We start from the raw sequence: 27,266 nt of genomic DNA, 5'->3' as shown, positions 1-27,266 counted from the left end.
TTCCATCAGCAGGTTAAAATAGCTGTTTTAGGAAACAGAAAATAACCTCCTGGAACCCTTCTCTCTGTCTTTAAAAAAGAGAAAGGGAGCAACTCAAAAGCATCAACCTGAGTGGCAGAAATAGCCTAGAAAGCTTAAGAAATAATCACTAACATTATCACCTACTGTGCTCACACATGGACAGAGCTCCAGTCACACACACTGTCCGTGGACAGAGAAGAATATATGGATTAAAAACCCCAAGCCTGGAGCATGACATGAATTTTGGGGTGAATTTTTTTTTCCATTCATGTTGGAACCCTGCTTATTGAGAATTTTAGAGTTTCTGTTGCTGAAAAGCACCGACCCCCAAGAGAACACTACATTTAATCTGAAGCCATGGAGAAAGCTTCCAAAATTGAATAATAGAACTAAGAATATAAGCATGAAGTTTGAATAGAAATGTATAATATCACATGGTAAAAAACTTGGAGTTTAAAGTTTTTGAATACAGCAATATATATAAAACAAAATAGAAGTTTTAAAGCAGAAGCTAGTCCTTTTTCTTCATGAGGTTAAGTAATGTTGTGTAATTAGATAAAGTCCATATTGAGGGTCACAAGTAGTTAGTTATTAAGCTAAAAATAAAAATAATTTAAGTGCCATTTCTTAATTAAACCATTTATCCTTAAAAGACATTATAGAAAAATAAATACGGCTCCATTTTTTAATTTTCTAGTAAAGTACTGTAGAACTCCCAACTTTTAAGACTGCAGTATAAATAAAAACTAATAAACATCTAAATCCAAACAAAAAATACTATCTCACACATTTAATCCCAACCTTAACAAAAAACGAAAAAAAACCAAAAAAATCCACTTTTTTAAAAAAACAAAATTTTTTCAAGAAAAATCTTTAATTTTTTTTTTTTAATTTAAAAAAAATTAAAAAATTAAAATCTTAAAAAAGCAGAATTTTTTTAAGAAAAATCTTTAAAAAATAAAAGATTTTTCTCTCTCAGGACAACACGAAGTCGAGACACAGCCTTACCTTCCTTGACACGATAAAGCATCGTCAGTGTGTCATCGCTGGTCAGAGCAGTGACATGGAGGTTGTTTACTGTTGGCACTTGGTCAGCAAGAGCTGTGAGCTCATGGAAGTGTGTAGCAAACATGGCAAAGCCACAGATTTTGCTGGCAATGTACTCTGAGATAGCCCAGGCTAAGCCAAAGCCGTCGTAGGTAGAAGTTCCTCTTCCCAGCTCATCAATGATGATCAGGGAGTTTTCAGTTGCTGTCCTAAAAGCACAAGAGCATTTGTTAACGTTCGACACAGCAAGTTGTGCTGTGGATGCAGAGCATGGAAGAGGCAAAAGATCCTTCTTATTTACAAATATAGTGCAGACACAGCATCACACAGATCATTCCACACCAGGTTCCTTGTGCCATTTTAGACTTTGGCCTCTTGGTAGCAACTCTGTATTGACCACAGGAATAAAGAGAAGGCTACTTCCATAACCATGCACTTGAGACTCTCCACTAAGATTCCTCACAAAAGAAAAACCCCAAATGCATCTCTTTCCCATCAACCCCAACCAAGACAATCAAACAAAAGCCCAGGACTTGCCTAAGGATTGAAGCAGTTTCCAGCATTTCAGCCATGAAAGTAGACACTCCTTTCAGCTGGCTGTCTCCTGCTCCCACCCGAGCCAGGATACAATCCACAATGGTTATTTCTGCAGACTCACACGGCACAAAACACCCAATTTGGGCCATGAGGACAATCACCCCTGTCTGTCGGATGTACGTTGATTTTCCCCCCATGTTAGGGCCTAAAGAAGAAATTTTCCAAAAATTAATTTAAAAAGCATCATCTTTTCACAGTTCAACAGCTCTTTTAAAGCAGAGCAGGCTCTAAACTAAAATAAAGAGTGTTTAACTGTATGACTCTCTTGCCAGAAAAGAGCAGCAAACTTGTCTAGCAGGTACAACGAGTGGCTCCAGGGCTAACAGGGCTTGTTTGCCTTACTGAATGCTCCTTTTTCAAAAGAAAGGTGATCACAGAAAATCAGGGACCTTCCTAAGTTTTGGGACTTTTGAAAAGTATAAGCAGTCATCTAAAACATGTGTTCATACCTAAAACTAAAAAGCTTTAAATTAAAACATCACCGGTATTTATTTCTGCTTAAGAATTGTAATAATTTGTTTTCACCTCAAGCAACTATTAAAATTTCTCTGTAAAAATGAAGCAGCTTAGTTACACACCGGGTACAAGCTAATGGGTCACTCAGAATCAGCAAACCCAGATATTAAGCAGTCAATTGTAACTGAAATACAAATTAAATAAAAAGTATTATCCAGAAAACTGATAATTAAAACCAATTTTACACTTTTGCTAAACAGAAAAAGAAGCGTGTTACCATGCATTTATTCAGATTTTCGATTTTTCTTTTTGATTATGTTAGAAGTGCTCATTAATCATTCTCTAATTTCAGATCTTTGCTACTCAGAACGTATGTTAAGGACATCTGGATGGAAATTACGATTCAATTAAATCTATAAACACTAAAAATGTTTTCGTGTGTAGTAAAATTATCTTAATTACACCAGAGAAAAGGGTAAAAAATGGTACAGTCATTGAAGCATGTTTTGCATTTAAAATCAACTTTAATACTTCACAAAGAAAACACTAACAAAGTACAATTGATGGATGCCTAGTGGAATTTTCCAAATCACTTTAGCAGGGTCAGGCTTTCCAGTTCCTGAGGTTGCCTGGCTTGTGCAGTCACATTCACTAAGGTCTTACTTTAAGGAAGGAATAATTTCTTTTTTTTCCTACTGTCCAGCAGCTTCTATTTTCTTCACAAATGACTTTTTGTAAATTAGTGATCACCTTCTCCAAAGAGTGCACTACAACTAAAATTACAATAACCAATTCCATGACTGATAGTTTGGATGATGAGAAATATTGCCTGTATGCACAGAAACATGTAGAATATCCACAGTCAAAGGCAACATTTCACATGAACACTGTGGACACTTTGGAAAAAAATATAATCAAAAATAACAATAAATAATAGCTTACAAGTACCCTCCCTTCTTTTCCAGAGCCAAATCTTATTCCCCTTGCAGAAAGATGAGTAACTCAGTAGCTGCTCGCCCTTGATGAGAGAAATTGTTTTGACAGGATTTTATTAGGTTGCTGATTTGTTTTGCTTGTTGTTGGTTTGGTTTTTTCTTTCTAAAAAGGCATCATTATTGGAAATACTCGAGACATTTATAAAGCAAACAACAAGCAAAGAAGAGAACAGAGATATTTACCAGTAATAATGTGGAACATCTGCTTGCCCTTCTCAAAGGTGATGTCATTGGGGATGAAGGCCACCTCGTCCTGCACTTCGATGCAGGGGTGCCTGGCACCTTTCAGCACAATCCTGCCCTGTCCCTTCTCCAGGACGACGGGCCGGACGTAGGGCACGGGGGCTCCGTTGGACACGTGGGCAAAGCTGACAATGGCATCCAGCTGAGCTATCACATCATTCATGGTCTGTATGGGCTCTGCATAACCTGGTTTGCACAGAGGAGATGGAAATTCAATGCCACTAGCTATTCTTTCGCTCCTGCTGAGAAGGTACCTTGAAGCCTACACCGAGTCCATCAAGTTAATTCATCTGCAGTAACAATTTTCTCCAAGATGAAAGTCACCTCCTGGGAGAGTCTAGGAGGCAATCCTGAAGTTTCCGTGCCTTGAATACCAAGGAGACTTCTTCAGACTAAGAAAAGGAGGAGGTGAGGCCGTGATGATTATTTTCCCTCACCTGGAAATCCAGTAATTTCCCTTCATGAATAATACACTGCATTCTGATGCTCATGCAAGCAAAGACAGGAGAGACACAGCACAGACACTTCAGACACAGCAGCCATCTGTGTCTGTGTGAATGACGGGAGGGAGAAGTCGGTCAGATACACCGCCTGTGACATCAGGCTAGGTGGCCCAGCACCCCTAGTACCAGCTTTTGAAGTTTTGGTGTTTGGTTTTCTTCTGTGAAAGGGATGAGGAACTGGAGTCCACAGCCCAAATTCCCCAGTGTCTCTTCTGCTTTTGGTGAAGGACAGTAAAGGAATGCCCTGTAAGTAGGCAATCTTGGAGCAAAATATATGGAAATAACTTAGGAAACCAATAATTTTTATTGCCATATAAGCAGTGTCCAACTTGATCTTATATTGCTTATCAATGTTCTTAGACCTCCTTCAGTTCTCTGTTGTCCTTCACCTCTCCTGGTGTCTGGGTGAAGATGCCCAGAGTCAGGGAGGAGTCAGGCGGAGGACAGACGTGGCCCTTATGGCCTTAATTTTGTTCCTGTTATGGGATTAGCATTTGCACACACCTCATCACTGCACATCTGCAGCAATGCCAGGAAAGGGGCTGGTGACGGAAGACAATTCGTATTTCGAACTTTCAACAGCTGTCTGAAAGCCACACTTCACTTTTCACACCAACTCTTTGGGCAATATTACAGTTTGTCTCTGTAAAACACCCTCAAAAAACCAGCAAGTCCTCCCAGCACTCCAGACTGTGACACACATCAACAGTGGCATATTCACCTGAGGCAATGTTAATGATTTCCTTAACGATTGCATCCTGAGCCTCTTCATACTCTTCCCTGTTCCTTATATATTCCTCGTTGATGGTGCTCAGTTTGCTGTGAACAAAACAAGAGTATTTAGAAGCTGTGATGTTCTGCCTTCACCTACAATGCCAAACTTTTGGCCTCCTCATCTGAGTCTATACCAAGTGCCCCCACCTGTTTTGACAGCAAGGTTCAGCACAAAGACCACAAAGCAACTGAGCCACACCAAGGGAGCCTCAAGATTACTTCCAAGTTTAGGATCACCCATAAGGGCCAAAGCAGAAATTGTAGCATCGACACATGGCATCACCTATGTTTGTTATAGAGCTGCTATGTGATAAGGACTAGCTCTTCACATTGAATTTCTGGCTATTTTGCTGCTAAGCAACTGTGTAATTAGCCCAGAGTCCTACAACAGGCTCCTCAGATCTGAAGGCATCGACTTATTTCATTTAGTAAAAACCAAAGTTAATTACTGCCACTATGAACAGGTTCTGGTCTTCAAACTAAGGTAAGCTGAAATAAAGACAAGAGTTTAAACAGGTTTTTATTCTTCTCAAGCTTGTCTCCTAAACAAAGAACAAGAGTCTGCAAGACTGAATAAGAAACACACCCAAGTAGTGTGCCCACACTATAGGCAGAAGTCAGTCTTGTGCTTCCAGTACCACCTACAGAAGCAACTATCACTTAACTAAGCACAGAGAAGTCTTTTTTATTAGCGATGCATGGGCTGCCTCACTAAGGGAAAGTAACAGATGACAAAGTACAGGTTCTAAGTACATCTTCTCAGTTACAGAAAAGCCTAACTTCATCATACATTCAGATTCACAGCACATTTAGAACCAGAAAAAGCTGTTTTGCATTTCAGGGATGTTTTTAAAAAATATCCTCCGAGTAAATGTTAAAACAAAATGCAATTAAGGTTTACACTTTGTTCATTTAAGTAAATTGGTGTGAAATACACCAACATATTGGTTGGTGTGAACCAATATGTTTGCCCTCCTTTTCAAAGATAAGGATTTATAACTATGGAAGTGAGTGATTAACAGAAAGCAGTCACTACACCGCCAAGAAGCTGAACACAAGCCAGCAGCGTGGCCCTGAGGCAGAGAAGGCCAAGCCCATGCTGGCTGCTCTAGCTAGAGTGGACCCAGCATGTTGAAGGAAGTCATTCTTCCTCTCTATTCAGCACTCCTGAGATGACATCTCTGGTTTTGGGCTCTGTCTTCCCAGCACTGTCACCACAAAGGCACAGAGGACAAGGCTCGGAGAGATGCCTGCCCAGGCTGAGAGAATCTGAGCTCAGCCTGGAGGGAAGAGGCAACAGGCTCTCCTTGGAGGTGCAGAGCAAAAGAATGAGATCCTAAGATCTCAAGTTTCTGCGAGGATAATTCTCATTAGATCCGATTAGGAAAGTTTTCAGAAATAGTAATTCAGCGCTGGAACTTGTGCCCCACGAGGCTGTGAAGGAATACTTAGAGGATGGGCTAGCCTTGGACTACCCCACCCAAGCTTGAGATAGGATTTAATTTCCAAGGTGCATCAGCTTTGAGTGAGGGATAAGAAGAAGCCTTCAACCTCAGTTATTACCCAGTTGTGCACATGCAACTTTCTACTTCGTCTGCTCTGTGTAAAAACACGGAAGAACAGAGGAACATGTGATGACTGATGCAGCCCTTGCTCCTGCTAAAATGCTCTAAAAGAGCTAAAATTCAACAACAACAAAAAAAATACAGACTTTTCAGCTGATCTGTGTCAGAACTGCTGTCCAGACAAGAGCACACTGAAACAGCCTCAATTCAGCAATTAGGCTGAAGACTTAAATTTAACAGCTCAATCAAAAGAAGCACAGAATTGAAGTTCAATGCACAGGACTAACAGAAATTAGAGAGGGTTTGGAACAAAGGGAAGAAAAAGGTAATCAGCAGCAAAACTCTGCATGTCACATTTGGTGATAAACATAAATAGCTCTTTCCCTACTGCAGCTTGTGTCTGTATAAACACTCACAGTAAAAGCAATTATGATACTTGCTGCAGCTAAAACAGAGAAATTAGCCCAAGTCAAAGGACCAAAAATAGATAACAGTTGGCAAAATAAATGGAGAACGTAACTTTTAACATAAACTGTATGCGAGTCCTGCTCAATGTTTCAATCTGTGAGCCAATTAAAAAGGTGACAATTTATATGGAATGCAGTTTATCACCATAATTATAAAGGAACAATTCCATTACTTTCAGAACAGGCTTTAAAAACTACCAATATAATTTCATACCTGTTAGTAAATTTCACACCATTCTTCTGTGTATCAATGATTCCATATTTTGAATTGTTACGGAGAGCTTTTTCCTCCTTACAAGTTACCCTAAAGTGATGCCCAAACTGTGAGTTTGTCTCCAGTTTGATACTTTTGCCAGCTTCCAAACCTTTCAGATGAAAACAAAAACAAACAAACAAAAAAAAAGAAACCAGTTGTATCATCACAAATCCTGCAGCCTGTGCTATTCCTGCTCACTAGCCCTCAGTTCCCATGATTTAGCCTCTCTTACATGACCTAACTGAGTAGACTTGCTTTGGTTCTGTACAGGTATGAGAAATACCCAGACCAAAAACAAATATATGGATTCATTCTCTGCTCTTACTTTGAAATGCTCTCAAGCTGCATATTCAAATCAGGCTCACAATCATTGCTAAGAATTCTCCAGGAAGGTAAAAATTGCAAGGACATTCTGCATTGCTGCTGTTAGCACAGCACCTGTACTCTTGTGATCCTTCTGCTAACAAATAGCTCTCTTACAAGATTTCTCATTCCATCCCTACAGAATCTTGGCTTCCCTTCTTCTCATCCAGGTATCATCTTTACATTGAAAAAAAAAATAAATCAAGACAAAAAAGAAATGCAAGCTCTTAAAGGTGCAACCCAAGGCCAATTCTCCTTGCCATATTTGCATTAAAAGTTGGTGGCTTTTTCTTTTTCTTAAAGTTGCTCTTTCAATGCCTGATTCATCACCTGCACATGGAATTTTCTGCATAGGATGATCAACTCTTTAAATGTCTAATTTGCTTATGAATTACATTTTGCAAGGAACATCAAAAGAAAGCTGAATGGACAATCGGGATAATGCACGGGGAGGGGGGGAAAAAATCTCAGTGAAGGTCCTCAGAAATGTAAAACAGAACTAAACCTAGCCAAGAGTGTGATGAGTTACAGCCCTGCAAAATGGATTCCGCAACATATACGGTATTTTCTGAAACAATTTGGAGTGTTGTTTAAAAAAAAAAAATTAAGGCAAAGTTATAAACCAAAAATCTCTCTGTTTTCAACAGCTTGTACTGCGACAACAAAGTCAGTCCAACTCAACAATATAAGAATGCAAACATCCCTTAACCCTTTAACTTCTTTATACCAGTTTTTATCACCTGATTGCAAAGCATTTCACAAAGGAGACACAAATCAAAGGCGATTCCAAACCCTACCTAGTTCTTTGGCAGCAGTCTTTAGTAAGGACTGCATTTTTTCTTCCAGTTCATTCATCTTCTCTCTTAATTCTGTTAAATTAGGATCAAAAGAAGCCTTGACAAGAAATTCATGATTCTCCACCTAGAGGAAAATAACAAGAAAAAAATTATATGAACATAAGCAATAATAAAAAAATCATCTTCCTGATGATACACAGTGAAATGAAGTTACTTAACAATTCACACTCAATTTTTTATACACACATAATGGTGTCATGCAATGTTGTTTGTGATAGTTGGTGTCTGGTTCAACTGCAAAACAAGCACATCTCAAACACTTGTTTTCTCACATAATGTACTTCATACATGCAAAATATACCAATTTAACAGACTCCTTCCTGCTGAAATGGAGTTGTCTGCACATTTATTGGCAAATAAATGACTGAGCAGCAGGCAGGGCAAAAAGGGAAGTCAGAGGGAATGAAATTGTCATGTACATGATCTGTCTGCCACCCTGGACTTAGGCAGCTAATCAAGACAGAGCATGGGGCGTTTCAAAACAAGAAGCCTTTGGAAACTCAAGTTTCTGAATCAGTAATTTCTGCCCCAAAAGAGACCCTAGAGGTTTAGGAAGGAACCTACAAAGCGCCACAAGAAATCCTACCAATTTCAAGCTCTTGAGTTGAAAAGCAGATACAGTTCCTTCTAAGCTGAACATTTTCAGAGGCAAGGATGAAGCACTCCATCATTTCCGTTGTATTTCATCTTTTTTCTCTCCCTTCCCTGTGCTTCCACTGCCAGGTGGCTATGTACCAAAAGCACCACCAAACTTTGAAGCTGCCCTGACTTGAGGAGGAGGTTGGAGTAGATGGTTTTTCAAAGGCCCCTTATGATTCTATGATACATAGGAATGGAAGTGACAGTTTCTCAACTTTTATTACAGCTAGGTAAATGAATAACCGTGTCCCACGCTTTTTGAACTTAAATGTTTCTTTTTATATTAGAATGGATTATTGACATAATGTAGTTGCTATGACAACCTATCCTTCAATTGCACTCAGAATAGAACGGCGTTTTTTATTTGAACTCCCTCAAAATCCAAGAGGAATTTCAAGTCAAAGTTCAAATTGTAATGTTCACAGGGACAAGGTTTATTCTTCTGGTAAAACCAGTGCTGGCTTATCTACAGACATTTTCCAGTACCTTGAAGGGGAGGAAAAACCAAATCCAACGTGCCAGATTCTATGGGATTTGACTAAAAATAACTGACTTGTTATTCTGTTTAGAAGGACAACAAAACACTTTTAAAGTAGAACCTGAAAAGAAATTTGAAGAGCTGGACTATGAAGGGTGAAGGCTTAAACAGATGTTACTTTTGAAGAAAACAGAGTCCCAGGGCACACAAACTGCATCAACAGATGGTCTGTCACTGGTATAAAGCTATAAATTTCTTCATTACCATACATCACAAATTACAGCAACATGTCAATCAAACAAGTCCTTCCATAAACAGTAAAATGCAGTTGATAGATGCACAACACAATAGAAAGAAAGAAAACACAGTGCTCCTGCCTTTGGAGAAAAGTCTGCATGTTCAAAATTTTAAACCCACTGCAGTTCTCACAAGTTCAACAGATGGCCCTTACTACCATGTCTGGCACAAGTTTAGGTAGTTTTCTTATTTCTACAGTAACCTGAGACCTTCACTTAGGATAAACCTAACCCCTGGTTAATCAAAAAAAAAAAAAAAGAAAATCCTAAAAGACTCCCCAAGTAATAAACATACCCTGGGCTACATTCTAGGTTTGACACACATCACTGTAACTTTAAAAATACAAAGAAGTAGAGAAATGACAAAACTACTTCTCCACTTTTAATACTGATGAAATCTTTAAAAAATAGTTTCAGGTCCACAGCATCAATGCACCCACAGCATTTTTTCACTGGCTAGATAATTTCAGATAATGGGTGAATATCCTGTTGAGTACCCTGATATACTAATAACAGCCTTCATGTATTTCTAAATGCAGCATATATTTCTATATGCAGCTAAATTATCACTAGCTACTTAATACAGAAGATCAATTAAATTTAGTTCACATAGAGCAGATTGCAAAGCTCAGTAAGAAACTTTAATTGCTGAGTAAACCCAGCCCACAGAACATTTCATACCTTTTCCATGTCCAGAGTTGTTTCTATCATCTCCAGAAACTTTGAAAAGTCAGAGCAGATATCATTAAGTGGTGTTATAAATACAGCCAACAACAACATCTGGTGAGCTCCTATTACAAACAAACAAGAAAAATTATCATTCAGAAACCCCCAAGGATTTACCAGAATTCACTTACCCAAGATCAACAACACAACTGCTTAGCTGGTTAATTTTACAAAGACGGGCTATGACTATTTCACTCAAACACATGTACCTTTTTCTAAAATTGGCATTATCCCATCTACATTATGATTAAGCTTGTACCTATTCTGTCACCTTTGTTCATAACTGGGGGTATTAATTCCCTTCTACTATGAGTAAAACAACAAACAACAGTATAAAAGCAAACCTGCTGTCTGAATATTACCAATTCTTGCACATAAAAAGCTGACATGCCTTCTGCAAAGAACGCAGGCCTTGTCTTCCACACTCACAGCTTTTAATTCTTCTTAAAAAATACTACATAATACTGGGAATATTTGGTAATTATAACACGGACATAGCAACTGAAGTGTATGTTGAGAAAGACCACAAAAAAAGACCACATATTATAATCAGGTCTTTACAGCCACTTCTTCCCACTAGAGAGGAAGGCATCAAAATTAACAGAGATACTCTGCAGCACCAAGTCAAACTGCATAGAGCACATATTGGCTGAAAGCACTGAACACCAAGAGCAGTTCACAGCCAACTTAACATGCACAGATATTGCCAAATTTGTGAAGGAAGTATTTTCTCCAGGTACACATAAGCTACAAATAAGCACCTATATCCAGCAGCCAGCTGTGGAAACATTCTGTCAGTAAATGCATGTTTACATCTTTGCAGCCACTCCAAATTATGATTTAATCACAGAAAGATTAGCATTATTGACTACATGATTTACAAAAAAATGCCTCAAAATGAATCCAATACTATGAGCTTAGACTCACTGAATTACGTAGAGAATTAGGTTGCTTGCCTCTAATGTCTACAGGCAGGGCTTTGCACATTAACAGAGAAACACAGAATTAAGCTCTGGATATTCCAGAGCCTCCCAATTTCTTACCAAACTAAGAAAAAAGCCCTAACCTCTCCTAAGAAAAAGTGCCATAGAAATTTATAGAAAAAATTGCCACAGAAATTTGCAGGAGTTACACAGTGAGGACCCAAGTGAATCTCTCGTCTCTCAGCTGAAGTAGAAAGAAAAAGTTTGGTTTGATTTCTTTTTCTACCATGCTTTTTTGCTTCCCCAGTCCCTCAAACTTTTTAAGTGAAAGCTCTAAACTGACTAATTGCTATTACTAGAGAAAAAAAATTACATATTGTTGAGAGATTACTGGAGTTGCAAAATGGAGTTTTCTGCTGACTAAAAACCTTCAAAAGCAAGAGATATGAAATAAAGATTGTTTTCAATTCCAAATTCCTTGCTTGCTCTCTTAATATCTTCGTTTTTTCCCCCTCCTGTAAGAAGACACATCTAAACCAACCTATAAAATAAAAGCATTCAACAAAGAAGAAAGAGACTGAAGAGCAGAAAAAGTTTCGTGTCCATTCTTCAGAGTGGGCTTAGCAGTTCTCAGGGCTCCAGCTGACAGAAGACATGGCACACACAATGAAATCATCTTCAGTACTCTTGAAGCAATGAAAAACAATTGTGCTTGAACTTAAAATAGTATTACAATTTGTCTTCTTGAGCAGGGAAGTTTCATGATGCCATTTCATTATTTAAGCTTGAAGGGTCCATCTCGGACACCATAGGAAATGTCACATTCAAAAGTTAGAATATATTAGATTTAGAATATATTAATTTATGAAGTAAATAAAATACTGATGCATTTACATACATTCATTTATATGGATCCAACTGATACACTGCAAAATTTATTTTCACTTTTAATCCAACTTCAAACTCTGTATCCAGCACTTGAAGGAAGTAAAACAGTGGATTCAGTGAATAATGAGGGTTTACAAAAGTTATTTGCATATGCTTTTCTTAAAACACCTGGCATTATGAGAATATGAGCAAGAAACACCACTGAAAAATTCTAAATTAAACTCCAACATACCTTGCACCTGTATTCATAAACTCATAGAAAAGGTGCATAATAAGAAAAAAATCCTCTTTTCACCCACTCAACATTATCAGGATGGAAACTAACCACTGAGAGAAAGACTAACAGAGCTATGCACCATCAAAAGCTGAGATGCACATTGATCACAAAGCCCATCTGTGCCCAGGTGCAGTTTTTAATTTAAACCATAATTTACTCACTGAAGCACAGACAAGTGTTTATAATACATGTTAAAGACTTCACTATTAATACTGTTTTAACATGTTGCCTGGCAATTAAAACAAAACACTAATCTTCAGACTTGGAACACACAGTTAGTCTGGCAGCAAAATGACACTGCTCTACCCAGGCAAAACAGACAAATCCCCATGGCTAATTGCACCAGTCATTTTGATAGTGCAATGGAAAGTGGGGCAAAAGGACAAGAAAAAGGAAATTGGGGTAAAATATAGTATAGGTTTACTACAGGCAGATAATATCCATGTAGTACAATATCTGTCTGAATTACTGAATGCCTGAGACAAAGGGGACTCTGCAGACCTAATTTAGGCTCTTCTAAAGCATTCAGCACGGTGTCACAGGAGGTGCCAGGGTGCAAGAGCTATGATTTATGCCATGACCAGAGTGCAGATAAAGAGGACATCACCACTTGCAAAAGACAAGCTGAAAGGACATCAGCTCCTCCAGAGCTCACAGAAGGATTTATCTTTTTAAGATGTGTGAATTCATAATGCAGAAAAGAAGGCTACTTATAAATTCACTAAAATATGGAAGCTATCAGTAGCTTATATTGGAATAAGATAAATCAGAAATAGATCAACACCTTGAAAACTGGGCTAACAGAAATGAAGTAAAGTCTAACACTGAGTAAGATGACACATTGATAGATAAATGTGTTTCCACTATGAGTAAAGGAATAATCAGTTGGATATGACAAAGGATGGGAAACAGCCAAGTTTGATCACAACGGGCTGTAACACACCAGTGCAACAGTCTGGGAAAGAACAGGACTGAAACAAGCAGTAAGGGGTATTCAGTTACTGTATACAGCATGGCAAAAATACACCTGACACCCAGCACACAATTCCTGTAGCCTGCATGTTTACAGACTTAAAGAGCGTTTGTTTGAGATGGGAAGGAAGATGCTTCAGCAGCTTCTTGAAGACAGAAATCTTGTAAGGACCCAAATTTCATGCCCCAGCAGACAGAGTAATGAACAACTGCTCTCTTTCGCCAGCTAGAGCAAAATGATTTGATGACTCAGAGTCCTTTCCCACCTTATGCAGACTTCTTATGGCCAAACCAGAAAAAAGCCATCCTCACTCGTCACCCGCCTCCTCAGGTTTCACCATCCATAAAAACAAGGATTTCAACAAAACAATGCTTCATTTTGAGGGAAAGGCAGTCACAGCTGATGGCTTTGTGGTTGCTCTATATCCCCATAGCTGCTCTATATCCCCCCAGCCATTCATAGGCAAGGGAGTTCTGAAACTGGCACATACTCAGAATCGTCAAAAATCTTTCTGACTTTCCACCCCTTGATGAGTTACAACATTCTGTACAGTCAGAAACAGAGAAATTATCAGATCCAGTCTGAATCACTCATGTACATTGAAAATTACCAGGCCATTCATATACTTTGAAAAGGTGGTACAAGTACAAAGAAAAATAAAAATAACATGCCACCTATTTTAAACTATCTTTAATACACTGCTGGTGACTGCCCTACTAAGTCCAACTGATTCATGTGTAGAACAAGAAGAACCTTTTGCAGTCTATTATCTTTTCCATATGGTGAGCTTAGCAGCTTGCCTTACACAGCTTGCTCCTCAAAACTCTAAAAATGGAATTGTTTTCCTGCCCCAGTGTTATGCCAGAGGAACTCTGTGGATCCAAATGGCAACTAATATAAAAAAGAAGTAAATACAGGAAGCCAGCATTCTGAACAAACACCTCAGTACAGGATGGGAATCCAAGAGCTCCATGTCAAAGCTAAAACAAGCAGAGTCTTTTTGGAAAAGCCAAATGGACACAACTGACACAGCTGAAGAGAGACACAGCTCTTTAAAAACAAAAACAAACAGAGTTACATCTGTCAGTTCCTTCAGAGTTTCAGATCTTAAGTGCTCTTGGAAATAACACAGCCAATAACAAAAAATTGATTTATTTTTAGATTAATATTGTAGAGGTTTCATTACTTGAAGTTGTAAAACTGTAGTACAGAAAAGTATAAGACACTGGGTAGCTTTATTTTCTACTGAAATAGAGGAAAGAAATGTTTGTAGCCATACAATTTCTAACAACGTTTGTTTTTCAGGCTTTGGTGCTTGCTTTACACAAAGGGCATTTCTAACAAATTAATGGGCTTCTACAGAAATGAGCTTTCTGGTAGGTTAGAACTGCTATTGCTAAATTGAATGCTGATCTTATCCTGCATTTTCTTGGTAATACACAGAAAAGGGGAAAAAATAGCACCTTTTTACTTTCTAGACTTGCCTGTCACAGCATTGTGCTTCCTACTAATGAGGACGGGAAGAAATCCTGCCATGTTACTTGTATCAAATACAGGAGCATTATGATTAAAGAAACCCAAACATTTGAGTCATACCACTAATACTTAAACTGGGGGGATTTTGTGTTTAATTACAACACGAGGTGGACGACAACACCGTTGTATGAATGGTATCTTCTTTGTAAGATCACAGTGCACACACAGCTGGTCAGGAATTCCTAGAGACAAGTCGGTGTCAAAGATTCCCACACCACCACCCAACAGTTCAAACATCCCAGCTACACACTAATTGGAGCACATTTTCCTGCAAAGATTTGGCTACGAATATTTTTAAGTATCTGACTGGTATTTTGGAATTTCAGCTCATGTAAAATTCAAATGTGCTTAAGCTTTATTCCTGCAACAAAAGCACACAGGGGAAAAAAAGTCATCTTGGGAAATCTACCCTCTATTTCTTCGCATCATCAGAATAGCACAAAACACTGAGAATAGATGGGGGTAGCAATACCTTCATGTTTTTCTAGTGCTTGTACAACATTAGGCAGTTGATTGATAGCCTGGAACATTCGGTAACAGTCTTGTAAGTTTGCTGCTTGTCTCTGAAATTTCTTTGCCAGCCGGTTGAGGTCTGGAAAGCGACGTAACAGATCTTCTTGAAGGCACTGACGTAGCTCTGGATCCATCACAAAAGCTTCAACCAAATTCAACCTACATAAGAAATTCATAACCACGATTAGCATGGCATGATCTGTAATTCTTTTACGTCACCAGTTATCTGACAGTTTCTATTTGTAGTTTCTCCATGGCTGTATCCACTGGCCAACTTCCCTGGTTAAAAAAAAATAAAAAATAAATGAAAACAGGACAACATATGAGCTGAGAAAGCAAGGAGATTTAACCCATGTCAAGCTTCTGTAGCTTTGAACAGTTAGGGTTTCTAATGAACAGCATTGGAGTGCAATTGTTCCAAGTGCAAATACCAACATCTGTCCTGTAGGTAAAGCTGACTCAGAATTGACTTTGAGATTAATCCTTTCCCTTCACTACCAAAAAAGTCTTCCAGTAGTCTATGGAAGAAGAGGTATTAAGCAGGAAAAACCCCACTGCTGGCCGAGTTCAGCTCCCGGTGGTCAAGGCCAGCATGGACACTGGGCAGCAGTGCAAGGACCACAGGATGGGAATCCTCGCGGCTGGAAGGCACCGACTCCTCCAACCCCTGCTCAAAGCAGAGTCACAGCTAAAGCCAGCTGCACATGCTGGGGATCCCCAAGGTCGGGCCCAGCGTCAAGCCCTGGAACACAGCCCTAGTGACTGACCTCCATGGGGACTTCATGCCCCTGAGCCCGGCAGCTGAGGCAGTTTTCAGGGCACCACTAGTCCCTGCCCCGAGAGATGGCACAGGAGACAGTGACAGCTCAACCCACAAAAAGCAACATTTCCTGCTCTTCCTTTAGCCAACCGCCTAGTCTATTTACTGGAGCAGGTTACGGGGTTGGCCAGCCACAATTTTCCCTCTGTAAATCCATGCCAACTACTTCCAAACTACTGTTTGCCTAATGGCAGGCACTGGGGGACTGCATTCTTCTCACTGAGGGTACTGCCTGCCAGCCTTGCCACCGCTGATTTCCAGCTTGCCTTCCCTTGCTGTGGCTCCCTGACATTTTGGTTTGGTATTTTGTTGCTTGTTTTCTTCTTTAATTTCTTTTTTTTTTTTTAATTTTAGGTATGGGGGCTTTAAAATAGTGAAATAAATATTCAGCACTCAAGTGCTGAAAGCAAGCATAAAATCTCAATAAGAAGTGACAGAGCATTAAGTTGTATTTCTCCACTAGAATGCAAGCACATTTTCATACAATTTTTGGGTTTTTGCATCAGTTAGTATTGCCATCTCTACACATTTTGCATTTGCAGTTAAAAGAAGAAGTCGGATATTGTTAATTTTGGAACGCCAGGGAGGTCAGGGTTCTTTGATCACACTTTCAGAACACCAAGGAAGAGCTCTGCCTCCTTCAGAGACCTCCCCATATTACGTACTGTGCCGATTTCTGGTTAATAATATCTATCAATATCTTTGCTCCAGCAGAGAAGTTATTTTTATCTAGAGACATGCAAGCAAGGAAAGGACAGCTTGCACCACATTATTCCTGCTGGTTTGCTTACTGGCAGAAAAATGCATTTGTTTCAATTACAGTAACATCTGCACTTGCAAACTGCATTGGAAATGGCAATTTTTTTTTGTCATTCTGACAGCAGTAATCTCTACATTGCACACTGCAGTGCTGTGCAGAGTGCCAGGCACTGGCAGCACCACACAGGGGTTAACGCGGTCCACTGCCGCAGGTAATTAGCAAAGCCAGGAAACAAAGGCTTTGGCCAAAGACACGCAAGAGGTAGAGAGCCCTGGACAGGTAGTGGCAAACTTCTGTCAACAAAAATTCCTTCTGTTTCAAAAAGTATTCTACTCCCACACTCCAGGGAATCTTCTGTATTATACCCCCCAAAAAAAATCAATGAAAAAGATGAGAGAAGGATCCTTTCTCTACATTTATCCATTCAACTGCAGTCTTAATACATAATTGGAGAAATTGACATTACTGACACCTAAGGGTGCTTTACTTCCAAAAGAAACACTAAAGTTTCAGCACGTACACAGAGCTTGTCAGAAAGAGAGAGGAAAATACCAAAGACACCTACTGCAAGAACACAGAACAAGACTTTTATGAGAAACATCATAAAAGCCAAGCAATTTTCCATTCTGATCCCTGTTGGTGTTTCTGAGCACGATTTCTAGCTTTCAGATTTCTGTCAAATGGTTTGGAGGAACAACAAGAGCACACGATCTCTTCACAGCAGATACATTGCCATGTTTATCACAAAGCCCTTCAATTTACCCAGCAGACCTCACTTAGGGCTCACATCACAAACTCTTCTCTCAGAAGTGCCAGCAGCAACCAGTGACCAAAAAAAGCTTTTAAAGACCAGATATTGTTTAAATATTGAGGGGAAAAAAGCATTGAGAACTAAACCAAACTAGAGACGCCTGATACAACTGCTTAACAGCCTAAATAACCAGATGTGCTCCTTCCCCACTAAGGGATTAGAGAAAGAACCAACCTGCCAACGTGAACCTCCCCACAGGAACCAAGCAGCTTGGTCATTTTTAGTCCTGTAATCTGGAAACAATTCCTTTGGCAAAAACAAAGCAGGATTTATCCGTCTGGCATACCCATTTCTCCCACTGTTACCTTCCCTGGCCTTGTGCAGTTCTAGTCATGGCAAACACACAAGAGGTTGTGCTATCCTGGTGCGATGTCCTCTCACTTCCCAGCTATTATGCAACAACTGTAAACTTATTTATTATTTCTCCGTTATCAAAATATCACCACACCATCGACCCATAAAGAGGAACTCGTTGCAAATACCTTCAAGTTTCATTATGAGGAAAATTGCATTCATTTCTTGTTTAAAACCACCTTACTGCACTTCAAAAAATCCCAATATTTCTCCACTTTAAGAAAGCACCACGAAGAAAGCAAGACACATTTAGAATGTTTATCCATTATCAAAGTGAATATTAACCCAGAGAAATGCTATTCCTGCCTGCAGCAGGAAACAAAGAGTTTGAGTTTTCTGGGTTTATCCAACCTGCTTAAACTACTGACTACTCCATGATTTCAACTATGAAATTTCACATATAGAAACTATTTTTCTCATTTTGGTGACCAATTTCACACATGCAAGAATGTGCAAAATTCTAGTTCACCATCAACATCAGATGCTATCTTGCCCTCTCATGGCTTATGTTTAAAGTCAGAGAACTTAGATTCTCTTCCAAGAGGTCCTTAGAAAATCAATAATCCTAGCATGCAGATATATGCACAGAATCACTTCTGAAAACTTCCTAAATTCTGCACAGCTGCTGTAAGTCATTCAAGAACATCTCAAGCACAGCTTCTGCAGTCTTGAGCTTTTCTTTACCAGGATCTAGTGTTTTTTTTTTCCCCCCGTTTGTGCCCTTTGCACAAACAAACCCTTCACTTTCATCCCACGACTCCCTCAGCTTGTTCAACAGCCTCTTGGATAAGACCTGTCAAAGGCATTTTGAAAGCTCTAATTTATTTTTTTTTTCCCTCCTCTTTTGTCCACAATGACAAGTTCAAAGAGTTCTCAGATCAGCACAAACAATTTTCCTCTGCCAAAACCATGATAATTAGACTAACATTTCATGACCTTCCTGGTGGTGTTCTATCTTCCCCCTTACATTTGCCAGCCACAAAGATACATCTGACAGGTTCGTGTTCACGCCACATTTTACATAACAATTTCCTTATTGGTAAGAATACATACAAGGTTGCTGGATAGAAAGGTAATGCAACCATAAGCCATGAATAATGCTCACAAGTCATGATGAAATCAAATGACAGGTTGTTTTTAATATAAAGTTCAACTGAGAGGGAAAAAAAAAAGGAAATACAAAATTAAACTAATTTTAAAAATCCAAGAATGTGTAATCAAACAACAGCTGACACTAGATAACTCATTTCTGCCACAGAGCCAAAAGGAAAGGAAAACAGGGCAAAACTTTCCCCCACAGATCTAAGGCAGCACAGTCAAGATAACAGAAACAATTATAAGTAGTGAAACCACACTAGAACATAAAGGAAATCTCTGTTTCAAGACAGTTATTTAAATTTGCAAAACCAGTGCGCAAGACTGCAGCTGACGTAACTGAAAACCAGCACCAGTGCTTTTAATTTGGAAACAGCAACCACCACCTTCTATTCCTGCTAAGCACAACCATGGCTGTTTACCAGCTGTGAATTCTGTGCTCTAACAAGTATCATTAGGCTTAGTGTGCTCTGGGGGACAGAGAGAGGGAAAAACCCACTCATCTCCACGTTTCTGCTGCATATTCCAGAATCCAACTCAAACCATTCCACCTTCTCCACGCTTCTACTGCTGTAAGAGGCATCTCTTGAACCAGCTTCTGACAAAAAGCCAATGTACCACACACACACACACACAGAGAAAAAGACAACACAAATGTGGTTTTTTCAATCTAATTTATGTCACACACTTTCCTGAGCCTCCACACCACTGCTTCCCTTCCGCTGATGTTTGCATCACATCTGACAGCAGAAGAGATTGCTGCTTCCCTTGCCACACCCGTGCAGCATTTTTCATCACCCTTTTAAGGTGCCTCAACACAGGCATTGTCAGGAGGGTTTAATTCTATTTCTAGGTTCTCACACAGCTGAATATCAAAGTTTAAGTTAACAGGAAAACATGACCCATGCCAGATCTGTATATAGATTTTTATGAAGAAAGAAAAGAATTCTGTGTGTAGAAATAATAACTAAACTAACAGACGAAAATAAAAGGCCACAGTTAAAAGGAATATTTATAATTCCTGAGCAAGATTGGCCAGCACCAAAAAAAAACCAAAAACAAAAAAACAAATCAAACAAACAAACAAAAACACAACAGAAAACAAACCAAAAACCCACAAACAAACACAAAAAAAAAAAAAAACCCAAAAGCAAAACCCAACAAAGCAGTGTGCAATAAGATTAGTTAGAAAGCATCTGGAGTTTTAATCTCTCCTCTGCCAACATCCTACAAAACCCTGGACAGCTCTGCACCTCTCTGTCCATGCAGGAAAGAAAACACCTCCCTCAAGCACCTCTGCTCAAAAAAGGACTCTGAGGGGTTTTTTTAATCATTTCATGAAACTGGGATCCATATGTAATCACTAATACATATTTGAAAATGAGACATATATATTTAGTTATTACCTCAGCATAGTGACCTCAAATCCCAATTACTCATCAATGCTTTCAGAAAAAAACTGTACTAAGAATTCCACACAACACAAGGAAAAACGTGTTAACACTGAAATAAACTAAGAATGCACTCTGTTAAAGGAGAATCTCACTTACTTTTAAGAAGACTTTAAAGTTTGTAACTCTCCTGACTAACAGCTGAGTCTTCTGAAGAGCACACATTTGTATTCTCTGCGTGCTAAAGGATTTTTGACTGCAGATTTAACACCAACTCCCCTGTCCAACTGTTCTACTTGATTATGCAGAATTTTAATCACGAAATACCACTTACAAAAGCAGCATATTAAGGACTGCTTTAAAATATACTGAGACTTTCACCTCACCACAAGTTACAGAATGTGCACAGCTGTATCAGTTTAATTTCCTGTTTTCTTTATACAAAGGAAAGTGGAAAAATACCTCACATACCATTATTTTGTTTCCCTCAGGTTCCTTTCAAACTGAGACCTCTTCTTAATCCATTGTAGCCAAAGCAAATCCTCCCTGGACATGCTTAACCTAGACATGTAAAATGATACCCACCACCTTACCTGTTCCAACTGGGTTTTCTTTTTCACACAAGGCACACGGTATTTTAACATCCTGGAGGAAGCCCAGACTACAGCAAGTTGCTGTAATAGATAAATACTTCAAATTCTTTTTTTCCAACCAGAATTTTTTTTTTCCAACCAGAAATAAGCAAGGCACTGTCCCCTAAGCTCCCTTTATAAACTTTTCCTGATGACCAAGTTGTTCCCTAGACAATCATTTCTCTCCCAAAAATCAGCCATAATCCAGTCTGCTGCCTCAGGCAAGCAGTAGAGACCTTAAATTTACAAAGCCCTTTTCATGCCAAAGAACTTCAGTATGCTTTACAGCCTTTGAAGTATTAAGGCAGACACCTAAGATCAGCACATGGGAGCCTAAATCAGAAATCTGAACCCTGGCAAGTAAAAATTACTTTAGTAATTCAGCACACAGCAGCATAAAAATCACACTGACTATCCCAGGTCATTTTGCCTCAGACAAGCAGAGCTGCTGCATGCATTTATAAAAATAACACCCAAAATTTCTCAGACAAGCGCAAAGAAATAACAATGCAAAATAGCTAGGCAACCCACGCGTGCTTTTGGAAGTGCTCAGTTATGCACAAAAGACTTTTTTTAATGAAACTAGAGCGGTCTTTGCAAACAATTCGAAATAAATGTAACACAAGCCCTGAGGAATAAAGAACCAGCAGCTTTAGAGAGTCGAATACCATCAAAAGCCATTTTATTTTAGTCATGCATCACAGGCTTAGGATCACTGATCTCAGTCCCCACTCAGCTCATACTGGAGCCTCTGCACAGCCAGAAGTTGCTCTGGTTTCTGGCAGCTCCAGCTGATGGCAACGTTTACCCAAGCCACAGCAATAGCCTTGGGAGGGGCTCACCACAGGCACCAGTTCTTCCAGTGTTTGAAGACACTAGATCTGAATCCAGGTTTTGATTCTCCAAGAACTCAGAACATTGCTTTCTGGATGAGATGTACACACACCTCTCCAGCACTTCTTACACGTGAGACAAAACATCCCATGCAGGGGTCAGAATCTTGCTGCTGTTTTAATGAAATTGTACCAATCTGGAAATACAATATCACTCAAGCTCCAAAATCTTGTGTCTGAGTATCACAAGCTGCTCACCTGAGCAAGCTCTCCTCCAGCTCTCCCAGATTTGCATGGACACACGAGGGCCTGTAATTCAGAAGCAGACAACCCAGGCAATTCCAAGACACCCAGGTGGGAGGCTTGTGCCCAGGTAGTCAAGACTTCTTCCTACTGTCTGCCAAAAAAAAAAAAAAGCAGCCTGCACCTTCACAGGGACTCCCCTCCATGCTAAATGGCTCAAAACCTTCCCCACCTGCCCTTCCCAAACCGTGCAACCTTGTCGTTGTTTCCTCCTGCCAGGTGAGCACCAAGCTGGTTTTGTTTCCTCAGTCCCAGAATTATCAAATGACCTCACAGCTTCCCTCCCTGAAAATCACTGTCACAACCTAAACACCCCCAAAAAGCTAAACTAAAAGATAGTTGCTTACAAAAGAGAATTTTGAAGATGACAGTGAAGAAGTAGAACAGTGTATATTCTTCCTCAATTCAGAATTTGAAGTGCATTACTGTTTTATGACAGGGATGTGAAATTACAGGCTTTTAACAAATGAGCAGATGTTGTTTCACACAGTAGATTAACAGAAACAGCAAATCAGGAACAAAGAGCCCCAGGGGGATGCATTTCTCAGTTCACCTGTAATGCCTGTGTTCTTAGAGAGACAATGCTGGCACCCTGGGACTCTGATCATCTCTCCAGCTTCTTAAAAGCTTTTGCAATCATTCACAGTTCTGGACCCAAAGAGAGTACCACAACTTCCCCTCTGCCGAGACACAGAAGCCAGAGGGAGCGAACAGGAGCTGGCCCAGGGGAACAGCTGGAGAGCTGTCCTGCTCTGTCCTCCAGCCACGAAGCTGGAGGAACAAAGCCTGGGAGAGGCAGCTGTGGGCACCTCAGCTTGACACTGAGGGTGATGCTCCCAGCTGCAGCCCCCTCCCCAAACACACACCTTCATTTGCTGTGGCTGGGTTTGCTTTTCACCTCAGCCTGGGGTGGCCCTGCCGGCTGCGGACAAGCCCAGCCGTGTCCTGACGTTGGCCAAAAGTGGCTAGGAAATTATGCCCTCAAGCCCCAGGTGCCAGCAACACTTCCCAGCTGGCAGAAAGCAGCCCTGCCACCAGGAGAAGCGTGAGGTAGGGCTGCTACCCGCTGCTCTTCTACCTGCCACGCTCTCTCCATCAGGTTTTAAATGAACGAAGCCAAGGGATCTACCTGCAGGCACGGACGCGAAGCCCTGAGAGCGCACTGAGCGCTAACAACTGCCCTTCACTCCACTGCAACAGTGCAGCTCTTCACAACCCGCTCCTCTTCTCCTTTAATCCTAAATGTAACTTGAAGAGAACATGAATATCCTATTTTTCACAGCCCTGCTGAAGTATAATCCCTTGTAATACAGAGTGCAAGGTTTGAAGAGCAGCTTTAGACCCTAGGAGAGCCACAGAAATCAAACTGCACACTCTTTCCACAGCTCTGGGTACACAGTGTGCTACTAAGCAGCTGCACAGATCAGGCCCCCTGCTGTTAAACTTCTAATATTAAGCAAAGTAAGAGAAAGCCACAGTCAAATATCAGTCTCATGCCTTTTCTAGCTTCCCTAATTAGTCCCTAAATCATCCTACCATGATAACAATAATGGATATTGCTAACTTCAGGACAGTCCATTTTCAGAGAAATTTTGTAATTCAAATAAATGCAGTCTTCCAAACAAAGAGAGTTCACACTCCTCTATATCAGTTATATTTATGTAACATAAAATTAATATGGATCAGGGAAGCAACAGACTCTTTGCCACCCTACGCAAATTTCTGAATACACTATTTGAGTACTATGTCAAAGGCTAGAGGGCAAATTAAAGCCCTGGGATTCTATCAGGGGGACCAGGCACAAAGTAACTATTTTTTATAAAAATCAAGCATGAAGATTTTTTACAAAAATCAAGCATTGATAACTGCATGTATTGACCACGAGGCAAGACAACAAGATCAGAATAAAAAATAAAACAGAATTATCAGGAAAAGCAGTTAAAATAACATTGGGTTTTTCCCTCACAGGATACTTACCCAAGTCTGATGTTACCAATAATTCATTATTTTTGCACAAGCGCTTATGAACTTTCCGACCTCAGCAGATTGAGCAAAGTAAAGAAGAAAACAATTCTTCAGCAGAAAAATAAAATATTTGGTCTTAATCCTTGTCAGCAAAGTACCACTTGATGCAATTAAGACTTTGCTCCTGAAGCAGACTGCTGCAACAGCAATATTTTTAGACCCTGAGGGAAGCGAGTGCCTGGCATGGTGCTGAAGAACATGCAAATAAAGCAGCACCAGAGCAGCAGAGCTCTGCCTGGCCTCCTGCAGCCAGAGCTGAGGAGCAAGTGCAGGACTGGGATGCAGGAAGGGAGGGAGGAGAAGGCACAGGGAGGAGAAGGCACAGGGAGGAGAAGGCACAGGGAATCATCTTTCCTTGGTTTACAAGGCACTGCTCATTGACCACCACCCTGCCCATGGCCAAGAGCTGCAGGACAGCTGTGAGCTGTGTTTCACTGCAGTAGAGGGGGACTGCAGGAGCATTTCTGCAGGCAGGAGGTGCCCAGAGCTTGCCAGGGCTCCAACGGCTTCTCTCCAGGTGAGACTGAAGGCCACCTGCAGCAGGGACACAGGGACATCTGCCTGTCACCACCTCCTGCTGAGGGTTCACCTCCTGGCTGGGACTACTCCACATTCCCATGGCAGACCAGAACTCGGGTCCTGAAAACATCACAACGTTTAAAACAAGAAGTATCGCTCCTGTCTAGACTCTGAAGAAACTTTCATACACCTGTTCATCCCAATTACACCTACACAATCGCAACAGCCACACTTCAAACCAGAACCAGGTGTCTTTTATTTCCCATTCCTCAGCCTGGGTGTGTTACATACAGGAACGGTCACCATCCTACTGATAGACAAGGAAAACAAACCATTACTTTCTTTTCCCAAAAGCTGTATTTGCCAAATAAGAGCAAAGTACTTTCTGATTCTACTTTTTAATTATTACCAAGACCTGCCACTCAAACCAGTTTTATGTAACAGCACTATTTAGATTTGATCCCCCTCCCCTTTCACAGTGAAGGAATAACAAAATTATTACCCCTAATGAATTAAACAGCTCACCTGATGAGGAACTAGCATAAAAAGGGGAAATTCTCACCTTATAGTAACACACTACTTCACAGAATGATAAACAAGTGTTCCCAACTTTTAAACATGCATGTTTACAGAAGGAAAAAAACAGAGTATCTACCAGCAAAGTTGAATTTTGAATATTCAACACAGCAAATCCTTTCCCACCTCAAACCCCATTGCAAACTTGCTGGACTAAGCAGTCTCTTACCCTCAAGGAACTGTACAGACAAAAGTGATATGAGGGCAGGCTCATAAAACAAGACCTATCTCCCAAAATCTTTGTCAGAGACAAACTTTTCGTCTTCCCAATGTTTATTTCCATGCATTTAGTCCTGTTCATAAAATTTTCACAGTCTGTTTTCTGTAGGAGCCAAAAATATTCTAATAGCATCTTCACAGCAAATTTGCCAGGAAAGCAGCAGGTTTATTGAGGAATAGTAGTGCCCAGCTCCATTTCACAGATTCACTATTCCAGCCCAAGGATAGGCAGATATCCATTCTATCCTCCTGCAGCAGTTTGGCAATCTAACTCACAACATAAATCAACTGGCACAATCTCTAAAACCGTCAAAGTACCAGCAGAAAGCAAACTCAAGTCAGATTATTGAATCTGAACAGATCCTGGCTTCTGGTATTTGTTGACCTGCACTTAGGATGTTCATGATAATAGCAGCCTATGGACCAGCTGCAGAGGAGCAGAAGGATTAATTTTTGTTGACAACTTTCCCCACTTTTTCAAGGACTAGTTTTCATGAGGTGAACAAACCAAATCAAATTATTCTTTAGCTGTGAGACCAAAAAAAAAAAAAAAACAAAAGGAAGCAGGAGGTATGGAGTGCCCCTTTTGGCAACTGCTGAGTTTTTCTGGATTATCTGCTATCCAACATAAATGACACCTTTGGTTGTTTAAGCATGATAAACTCTCCATCAAAAGATGAACGAGTCAGCTACAGAACACCAGTGCCAGTGCCAATTACAAGGGAGCAGGTGGCAGTCCACAGTCCATGACTGAACCCTTTGATTTAAAGTGATTTTAAGTGTGAGCCATCCATGAAACAACTCAGGGCCACAGTCAAAACCAAATGAAAAAATCTCACACTAAATCCTGAAGACCAAAGAAACCCTACATACAGCACAGAGAGTGTGAGCAAGCGATAAGGACAGGAAGGCAAAAAGATCCTAATTTGAATAAAGACAAGAACAACACAGTATTTAGGCTTCCAGACAAAACAACAACTGCCCTTCTCTTAGGAATTCCTAATAAAGCTCCAATTCTTCTATCCTAACAAAGAACAATGAAGAGGATGGAGCAAGGACTCACCAAATACTACCCAGTCATGGGCACCTTCATTAACCCCACACAGTGAAACTGCTCCACCCAAAACCTGCCAGAGAAGCCCAAGATGGAAAGCAGCAGAGGCTGTTTTCCCAGCTTAATGCCTTAAACCATGGAGGTTTTCTGCCAGTCCTGCTTTTTAATTAAATATGGCATTTTGGGATCCAGTGATAAACCGTATTACTGCGTGGTCTTCAAAGACTACAGTCAGCTGAGGAAAAGGTATTTTCATTATTATTTTTTGGGCTTTATTCCTTACAAGTTTCCATATATTATTAAAATTAAGAGGTTACATTTATTACATTACTCCATCAACATTAATAACCTTTTAAATTGCTAACCTGTGCATTTCTTTAAAACTAAAAGCATACTGAACAAGTTGTATTTCTTAGCTGTTGAAAAACAAATATTTCTTAATTTGCATTCATTCTGTACAGAAGAAACTCAAAACTGTATG

General features: G+C 40.0%; 1 protein-coding gene across 1 annotated transcript in view; it reads right to left on the bottom strand.

The window, feature by feature from the left end:
- Positions 1-27,266, bottom strand: part of MSH2 (mutS homolog 2) — a 45,959-nt gene that overhangs the window by 5,590 nt on the left and 13,103 nt on the right. The window contains exons 7-14 of the mRNA XM_068186529.1: positions 15,353-15,552; positions 10,239-10,348; positions 8,085-8,208; positions 6,883-7,033; positions 4,584-4,681; positions 3,300-3,545; positions 1,606-1,810; positions 1,030-1,277 (exon numbers count right to left, since the gene is read on the bottom strand). Of these exons, the coding sequence (XP_068042630.1) occupies positions 1,030-1,277; positions 1,606-1,810; positions 3,300-3,545; positions 4,584-4,681; positions 6,883-7,033; positions 8,085-8,208; positions 10,239-10,348; positions 15,353-15,552 (1,382 nt within the window). The remainder of the gene's footprint in view (positions 1-1,029; positions 1,278-1,605; positions 1,811-3,299; positions 3,546-4,583; positions 4,682-6,882; positions 7,034-8,084; positions 8,209-10,238; positions 10,349-15,352; positions 15,553-27,266) is intronic.

The sequence above is a fragment of the Anomalospiza imberbis genome, chromosome 3 (assembly GCF_031753505.1).
Source record: "Anomalospiza imberbis isolate Cuckoo-Finch-1a 21T00152 chromosome 3, ASM3175350v1, whole genome shotgun sequence".
Lineage (NCBI taxonomy): Eukaryota > Metazoa > Chordata > Aves > Passeriformes > Viduidae > Anomalospiza > Anomalospiza imberbis.
Note: the sequence above shows the minus strand (reverse complement) of the source record. Positions and strands in the feature narration are given on the sequence as shown.